The sequence below is a fragment of the Aegilops tauschii genome, chromosome 2, assembly GCF_002575655.3.
Source record: "Aegilops tauschii subsp. strangulata cultivar AL8/78 chromosome 2, Aet v6.0, whole genome shotgun sequence".
Taxonomy (NCBI): Eukaryota; Viridiplantae; Streptophyta; class Magnoliopsida; order Poales; family Poaceae; genus Aegilops; species Aegilops tauschii.
The window spans coordinates 210,764,655-210,773,756 of NC_053036.3; the positions used below are offsets into that span (position 1 = coordinate 210,764,655).

Here is a 9,102-nt window from a genome sequence, read left to right on the forward strand (position 1 = left end):
GCCCACGTGATGGTTAGTGCTAACAGGCCAGAGGCCCCTTGGATCAAATATCCAAATCGTAGTGGATTAGGAACGCGCGGTAACAAGCAGAGACTCACGAAAGATGTGACCCCGTCGCCCCGTCTCGAGGAATTGCGGCAAGGGCTAGGAATGCCCGGCCACGCCTCATAATTATCTCGCGGGCACCTTCCAGGTCAACCCGACTCCACATCACTCGCAATTAAGCTCGCGCGGGTACCCCTCAGGGCCGACCCGTCTCTAGTAACGTGGTTCAGTGTAAAGTCATAGTAACCATAGTAACTGTGTGTCCAAACATCAAGGGGAAAACCCGAGGAATCACCCCCGGTGAATTCCACTCGATGTAATCATCAAGGTGAACGTAAGAGGAGTCACCCCCGAGGTTCACACTTGAGGGGTTGCACGACAGAGTCGTATCGGAAGTGGTTAAGGCGGAATCACCCTCGATGACCACGACCGAAAAGCTACACTACAGGGTTAACATCAGAAGTGCTGTAGAGGTCTCACCCTCGGCACTCGATAGTAACCCAGCAGTGTCGAGCAACTAAGGAGAAAGTGATGTGCGATGCCGGGGCCTGGTCTTCGATCCCGTTGATCGGGTCTTCGATGATGAAGCAGGGGCAACAAGGTCAAGGTGGGGGTCACTGATGGATCACTAACCAACCTATACTAAGCAGTTTAGGATGAGCAGGTAAGATACAATGAGCAGGTTACAAAAGCAGGCTATGCATCAGAATAGGAGCAAACAATAACAGTAGCAAAATCTAATGCAAGCATGAGAGAATGGAATGGGCGATATCGGGATGATCAAAGGGGGGGCTTGCCTGGTTGCTCTGGCAAGGAGGGGTCGTCGTCGACGTAGTCGATCACAGGGGCGGCATCAGTCTCGGGGTCTACCGGAGAGAAGAGGGGGAAGAAACAGTAAATATAAAGCAGACAAAGCATCACAAAGCATAACATGGCAATATGCGGTGACGGGTGTGACCTAACGTAAGGCTACATGATATAGGTGAAGGGGGAATTCAACCGTGAATGTTTTCCCGGTTCCGGACCTGTGTCATACAGATGACCGGAGGGGGAATGTTCCATGTTCATATAGTTAGAGGCATCTGACTGATGAATGGACCGCGTATTCGGATTCGTTGGATTTTTTTGAGCAACTTTCATATAGAAAACATTTTCATCCGAGTTACGGTTTATTTTCTATGAATTTTCAAAGATTAAACCATTTTCTGGATTTATTTAAATTAACAGAAAAGATAAAATGACGTCAGCATGACATGCTGATGACGTCAGCAGTCAACAGACTCGCTGACCAGGTCAAACTGACCAGTGGGTCCTACATGTCATAGACAGAGGGCTAACAGTGGGTTATTTTAATTAAACGTGGTTAATTAGCAGCTGGGTCCCACATGTCAGTGACTAATTAGCTAAACTAATTACTTTTAATTATAAAATCGTTTTCATTAGTTATTTAAGTGGTGGGGCCCGCACGTCAATGGCTGGGGCCTGCCCAGTCAGCACGTTGACTGGGTCGACCCAGTCAACGGGGCCCCCAGGGCCTACGAGGCAGTGACCAGGGGAGTGGCCCCGGCCGGCCACGTCGGCGCTGGCTACCGGAGTTGCTCCGGCGAGCCTCCCGCGGCGGCGCACGTCGGGAGAGGGGTCGGGTTCCGCGCACAGGGGGTTTCCGGGGTCGTAGCTAGATGCGTTCGACGCGGCTCGACGTCGCACGCAAGATGGAGGCGATGGCTTGGGCCGGGAACGACCGGAACGACACCGGCGGCGAGCAGAAGCGGCGCCGGAGTTCGGGCTCGAGCGGGTGCGGCGTTAGAGCGCGCGAGCGGCCAAACTAACCAGCTAGGCGGGTGCTGCACGATGCGGTCAAGCTAACAGGCATACGCCCATGACCAATCGGTCACCGGAGACCCGCCGGCGACGAGCTCCGTGGCGCTGCGTTCGGGCGCGCGTGGGGAAAGCGGCTAGGGGGCGCGCCAAAGTCAACAAGGAGAGGGAGAAGGATGAGGGGCTCACCGAGCGGCACACGGAGGCCGGTGATAGGTTTAGTAGCAGCAGGGGTCGCCGGAGAGGAGGAAGATGGCGGCGCCCGTGGCGGACGGAGGTTGAAGACGGGGAGGCAGTGGGTTCCCTGGTGGCTTCCGACCCGAGCCCGTGGTCGGGGAGGGCGTAGCAGAGGCCGGCGAGGCAGGTGGACACGCCGGAGGCGCCCGGGGACGGCAGTGGCCGCGATGGTGGCGCGGTGACGGCGACGAAAGCGTCGGCCCCTTTCTCTAGATCGGCAGAGTGGGAGTGAGGAAGAGGGGATATGGAGAGGGCAAGTGGGTGAGGGGAGACGAGGGGAGCCCGAGGCGTCGCCCTTATCCTCTCCCGGCGAGGCCGGCGAGGTGGTCGGGGTCGACCTCGCCCCTGTAGCGACACGAAGCAAAGGAACAGGAAGGGGAGGGAGCGACCGGTGAGGGGGGGGGGGAGTGGGCCGGCCTGCTGGGCCAGCTGGCTCGGGTGGGCCGAAGCCCAAGTGGGGCAGGGGGTTTCTCTCTCTCTGCTTTTCCTTTTTCCTTTTTGGTTTCTTTTTATTTTCAGCAGCTTTTGCATTTTCTTTTTAGCCAATAATTACTTTGCAAAATTATGCCACTGGCCAAAACAATTTCAAAGAATTAAAGTGCACTGCCACAAAAATATTGTGAGACTTTTGAAATAGTTTGCCAATTTTATAAATTAAAAAGGCATTTAATTTATTCCTTAGGTCATTGTTTTACGTAGTTTAGGCCACTTAAACCCTTTGCAAAAATGTTGGTTCACCACCAATATTACCAGAAGAATATGTTTCACATGATGAACATTTTATTTTTCATGTTTGAGCAATTTTGAATTTCACTCAGAATTTGAAATTGAATTCAACTGGAATTTGAAATGAGAGAGAACCAAGGATGATCAAACACTTGTTAAGCAAAATGATTAACTTAACCCCAGGGTTACTGTATCATCATTACACCGGGGTGTTACATATAATGATGAGGAAGGCATGCTGCTGGACGGCAGGTCGGCACTCGGCAGGCCTGTTGGGTCCTCTACATGATGGAGATCAACATGAAATTCGGCCGTGCCCATGTGGCTCTGCTTGGACGTAGACCGCCAAGACGATCTGAATCCTCGCAAAGAAAAAAACCTGCTCCCACGCGGGTCGCGAGGAGATCAAACAAGTCTCTGCACCGGAGCAGGAACCGAGAGAGAGAGAGAGAGAGAGAGTCCACTGCCCGTCTTCCCCTGAGCTCCTTCGCCGGCGAACGCCCAAAACTCCGCATGGAGATCCTCCAACAAGGTGAGAGTTCTCGCTCCTCTCCCCGCAGGCAGCAAACCGGCGGTTTCATTTTGTCGGTGGATCCGGGGCTTCTTGGTTTTGATCTGCTTAGCGCGTCCATCCTTGCCTTCTTGCGCGATTCCAGGAATGGAACAGGCAGCAGAATACGCGGACCCCTGCCTCTGCCCCTTGCTCAACGGACGCCGCCCCATCGCCGTCTCCCGATTTCAGCGCCACCCCGTCGCCGTCTTCCCTATTTCACCGCCGCTGGCTTCCGATTTCGCTGCCGCCCGTGCACCAACACCACGGTCGCCGTGGCCAACACTCACTGATTCAGCTGTGCCCGCCGCTCACGCTCCAGGAGCCTGTGTTCGTCGCCGCTGGCATCTGGATGCGGTGGCCTGCTCTTGCTCTGTCTCTGCTCTTGGGGTTCCCCCGGCATCGCGCTCCGGCTTGCTGTGTGCGGCGAAGGCGATGGCATGAGCGAATTGACAATTTGGCAGTGTTTCTGTGAAGTTCCTGGTAGTGCTTTCTCGTGTCAGTGTCTGGCTACCTGCAAATGCAATTCACTGTCCATCGAAACGTTTTACAAGGAATGGAAATACACATGCTATTGGATGTTTTTTTGGGGTGACAACTAATATACCCTGTATACAGTTTACAGTGTCAAGACTTACTTGTCTCTATTTGTTGTATTGATTGCTCATATGCTTGTGGCGCAAAGTAGTACATTTGCAGAGTGATGCAGAGAATTTCTATGGCAATTCTACTAACTGCACTTATAATGATATAAGTGCCTCATGAAAATCGGAAGCAAGTTTGATGTGGGAAACGAGGAATAGCCTGTTCGGCTAGTAGCTGTGTCATGTTATGGTTTGCCCTGACTTTGCAAAAAATAAATAAATGGTTTGCCCTGCATACATCCCTTGGTTTGCTCAGGACTCAAACCTGAAACTAGTCGGATAGAGTAGATAATTCTTCCTTGTGTGCCAGCGCTACTACTTGATTGTGTGCCAGCATTCAGCTTTGAGTCATAGCTGATTCTCAATTTGATGAACTTGTTCCAGGTGTTAAAGCCATAGTACCTCACTCAACATTGTTGGAAAGAAGCTGAGCTTAGTCAGTCTGAATGGAACAATCTAAGCTCTAGTGTAAATCTTTTGCTTATGCAGTTATGCAGTTATGCTCATTTCTGGTGGTACCCAGTTTCTAGATCCACTTTAGGCAAGACGGTAGCTTTGTCCTTTAAAATTATCTGTGGTGGGTGGGGGTATAAACGGAGTCGATATTCCCTACTGTCTGTTTCGCCGACTGCTTCTGGATTTGATATGGTTTAGTGCAATTACTATCCAGCACGATCCTTGTACGGTTCAGCTTCCTACATATGCGCATTTTATTTTTATTTAAGCATGTAGACATTAGCCCCTTTATGGTTTGTACGATTACTTGTACAAAGTCTTAATGGAAAATGTCCCAAAGCAGATGGTTTCCTACTGCTAGGGTGATCCTAAGAATCCGAAGGGTTGAAACTTCCACGAAAAATCTTCGAATTGGGAGTAAGAAGTACCATTGGGCTGTGGATGAGCTCTCAGCTCAGTGGTCAGAGTAAGTCCAGGGAAGGGTCCGCCCACTTTGGGTCTATAACGTGGCCTTTCCCTCGGTTCTTACATGGGTCTCACATCTCCTTCTTTATTAAAAATCAGTAGGGGCTTCTCCCCCTACTGGTCTAGTTTTTTTTTCATTGGGCTTTGGGTGTTTATGCTTCCATAAAATGTCTGTTAAAGTCTTGTGTGGTTGTATTGGCTTGATGCGACGATGAGATAAATAGAAGCATAAAAAAAGAGCAGCCCGGTGCACGTAGCTCCTGCTTCCGCAAAGTCCAGGGAAGGGTCCGACCACTTTGGGTCTATAACGCGGCCTTTCCCTCAGTTCTTACATGGGTCTCACATCTCCTTCTTTATTAAAAATCAGTAGGGCCTTCTCCCCCTACTGGTCTAGTTTTTTTTTCATTGGGCTTTGGGTGTTTGTGCTTCCATAAAATGTCTGTTAAAGTCTTGTGTGGTTGTATTGGCTTGACGCGACGATGAGATAAATAGAAGCATAAAAAAAGGGCAGCCCGGTGCACATAGCTCCCGCTTCCACAGGGTCCGGGGAAGGGTCCGACCACTTTGGGTCTATAGTACGCAGCCTTTCCCTACATTTCTGCAAGGCAACAGCTTTACCGCTGCGCCAAGGCTCGCCTTCTATAAATAGAAGCATCCATTATCAAAATGTTAATACTAGAAATAAATAATAGTATTATAAAGTGTCCATTCTTTATTTGCTCATTTTCTAGAGAACTTTCATCAATAAAAATATCACAATTGCAAGGTATTTCATTTCCCACCTGGTGCCTTCTTTTATGTTGTTTCATACCAATCAACTGACAGTTCAATCCACCTACCTGTAATCACTGGGTTGGTGATGTAATTACTGCACATGGTGGAAGTTCTTTGAGGAATATCTTGACCTGCTTTCATCAGTGTAGAAAATTTCTGACATATCTTGCTATGCATTTGTTAGTATGGCATAAGGTAATTTGAATATCGGCTGATTACGTTTTGAGTTATGTGTTCATTATGTTAGTCTGCTTTATGTGTGCTTCCATGCTTATGAAAACGGAGTTAAAAAATGCTTCGTTAACCAAACTTAATACAGAAACATTATTATGCGAAGCAGTTTAGAGTATGAACCTAGAACCCAACTTGCGTTCAGAAAATGATCATACAAATGGAATGATCTTGGTGTTTTGTTGTTCTCATGCTATGTATTTGAATAATCATTAGCTTAAGTTCATATCCCTGATGAATTAATATGGGTATCTATATCTTCAGGCACTATGTCGATGTTCCCGGGGATGGATCTTACGAAAATGGATCCTCCAACTCTTACCCTCCTTGGAGCAGCTTGTTGTGTAATGTTGTCTATGCATTTCACAGTACAGCTGGTATCACAGCATCTTTTCTATTGGAAAAATCCCAAAGAGCAGAAGGCTATACTCATTATAGTGCTGATGCCTCCATTGTATGCTATAACTTCCTTTGCTGGTCTTCTGGATATTAAGGGAAGCAAAACATTTTTTACATGCTTGGAGTCTGTTAAAGAATGCTATGAAGCACTGGTGAGTCCTCTTAGGTCGATGGCATTTTTTCACCTGAAGTTTGTGATTTCACTCACTTTTCCTTCTATTTTTTTTTTTCAATTCTGCAGGTTATTGCTAAGTTTCTGGCATTGATGTACAGCTACTTAAATATATCTATCAGTAAAAACATTGTACCTGATGAAATCAAAGGGAGGGTGCTTCATCATTCTTTCCCTGTTTCTCTTTTCCTGGTATCTTTCTTACACCCTTCTATACACTTACAGAATATATGATGAGTGTTCCCGTAATCTGCTCTTGAATTTTTGTTATGCAACCTGCACTATTAATGACAAATTAATAAGGGGTCCTAGGTGCATACCCATACTGAGCCTTACCATATCTGTAGGATGTTGTATTGCTCAATAATATTAAAATGATTATGGTGTTAACAGAAAGGTTTATATATTCCATCCACAAAGTACTAATTCAGTTAGTAATATCTGTTTAATTGAAGCATGTACCTATGTGTAGTCATGCATGCTTAAACGATGATTTTAACCTCCATTTCTTCATGTGTTGTTCACTAAATTTTCCTATATGCATTCGAATGTTGTTGTCTCCTGAACCTTCCTTTGCATCATTTGTCCACAATTGCATATTTGCACCGATAACCTGCATATGTAATCTGGAAGCTATTAGCAATACTGTTTGATTGAGGCTTCACACCTTGTTCAGTAGTTTTACTTTGTGTGTACTGAAAGTAACCTATATGCTTCGCTTTGGCAGCCCCGTAATGTTCGGTTGGAGCACAAGACACTTAAGCTTCTGAAGTACTGGACCTGGCAATTTGTTGTTGTTAGGCCAGTATGCTCCATTCTGATTATTGCACTTCAGCTTCTTGGGTTGTACCCCAGCTGGGTCAGCTGGACCTTCACAATTATACTTAACTTTTCAGTCTCCATGGCATTATATGCCTTGGTCATATTCTATCACTTGTTTGCTAAGGAGCTGGCACCTCACAAGCCTCTTGCTAAGTTCTTGTGCATCAAAGGGATAGTCTTCTTCTCTTTCTGGCAGGTAAAAATCCCATCCTCTCCTGGCTGAAAAGAGTTTGAATTTTCTTATAAATATCTTTGGGGTTAGTTTTCTGTGTATCTGAATGCTTTTGATGTAATGTACCCAGTTTGTCTTAATGATTGCGTCTGAACATTTGGTTGAGGAAGCGATATTGGTTTAGTAATGTTGATTGATAGTTTAGACCTTATGTTCCTTCCATGTTGTTTGTGATGATTTTGCGCAAAGCTTCTCCTCTCACTCACTCTTTGGATTTTGTTCTGCATGATATTTAATCACCTTATTTTGTTATTATAGCTGATGATTATCAATCTAGGAGTTTCATCTGCAGTTTAGTTTCCCATGCCTTGCCGTAAATGTTTATGAGTATAAATCAGTTAACTGGTTCACCTTTTTAACGCACAACTTCGTTGCAGTAGAGATTTTCTGTGGACTTTTCTTGTGAGCTGTGAGTGAACCCTATTGTCTATGGATGCTTCACGCGACATTGTAACATGCAATTGTTCACTGTAGGGAATTAAAAGCAATATCCGAATACAACACCTGTTCAATTTGTAAAACAGTTACTTTCTATCAAATGAAATATGATCAAACTCCTGAATCTTGAATGCTATTGTGTTTTTGCAGGGCTGTGCGTTGGATGTTTTGGCTGGTGTAGGGGTCATTCAATCTCACCATTTCTGGCTGGACGTGGAGCACATCCAGGAGGCAATCCAGAATGTGTTGATTATCCTGGAAATGGTCATTTTCTCAGTTCTCCAGCAGTACGCGTATCACGTTGCTCCGTACAGTGGCGCTGACAAGGCAAAATTCGAGAAGAAGAATGAATGATCCGCCAAGCAACATAAGCAGCTTGTTCTTGTATGGTTTTGTGTGTATGTGCTGGGAATATGTTATAGACATGGGTACTTCCTTATGGGCACGTGTAGAGTGAGCCGTTATACTTTGAACATTAGGGAAACGAGATGATCAGGAAGATAGAGGAATGACACTGTTATCTGCGCTGTGAAACTATGTAACGCCCGAATAAGGCGAATTTTGGGGGTTTTTCCGCTCCAACGTGGAGTCCTGAATAAATGTTGGTTTCGTGCTGAAATCATGGTGTGTCCATGTTGTTTGCTGAACTTAACGCAGCACTACATAAGGTGTTTTTTTTTCAGGAGTGTGGACTTTTGGTGATCAGGTCCAAGGAGCTTGGTACTTTAAATTTTAAAATGTTCAGAAGGCATTGTAGAAATACATATTTGTCTTTTCTTTTGTATGCCTTGTGTGAAAATACTCCCTCCGCTCCTAAATATGTCTTTTTAGAGATTTCAATGTGGATGACAACGGAGGAAAATGAGTGAATCTACACTCTAAAATATGTCTATATACACAGTTCAAATTAGAATATCTAAAAAGACTTATATTTAGAAACGGAGGGAGTATGTTGTTAAGAAATTTTGCACATACATGATATACATGTGTTTTTTTGGAAATGGAGGCGTGCCCCCGGCCTTTGCATCATAATGATGCATGCAGCCATCTTATTAAAAATCCACGAAGTATCAAAAAGTCATAAGAATATTAC

The 9,102-nt window shown here is 45.9% G+C and overlaps 1 protein-coding gene across 2 annotated transcripts; it reads left to right on the plus strand.

Moving 5' to 3' along the window:
- Positions 1 to 3,128: 3,128 nt before the first annotated feature.
- LOC109782725 (uncharacterized) lies at positions 3,129 to 8,628 on the plus strand. Of its 2 annotated transcripts, XM_020341344.4 has the most exons (6): positions 3,156 to 3,358; positions 3,483 to 3,859; positions 6,211 to 6,497; positions 6,587 to 6,709; positions 7,245 to 7,535; positions 8,160 to 8,628. In XM_020341344.4, the coding sequence occupies exons 2-6, from the start codon at positions 3,817 to 3,819 to the stop codon at positions 8,361 to 8,363; spliced, it is 948 nt and encodes a 315-aa protein (XP_020196933.1). In that variant the 5' UTR covers positions 3,156 to 3,358; positions 3,483 to 3,816; the 3' UTR covers positions 8,364 to 8,628. The 2 variants fall into 2 exon arrangements, with proteins under 2 accessions (XP_020196934.1, XP_020196933.1); XM_020341345.4 differs by lacking the exon at positions 3,483 to 3,859 and having other exon boundaries at positions 3,129 to 3,358.
- The last annotated feature ends 474 nt before the right edge of the window (positions 8,629 to 9,102 follow it).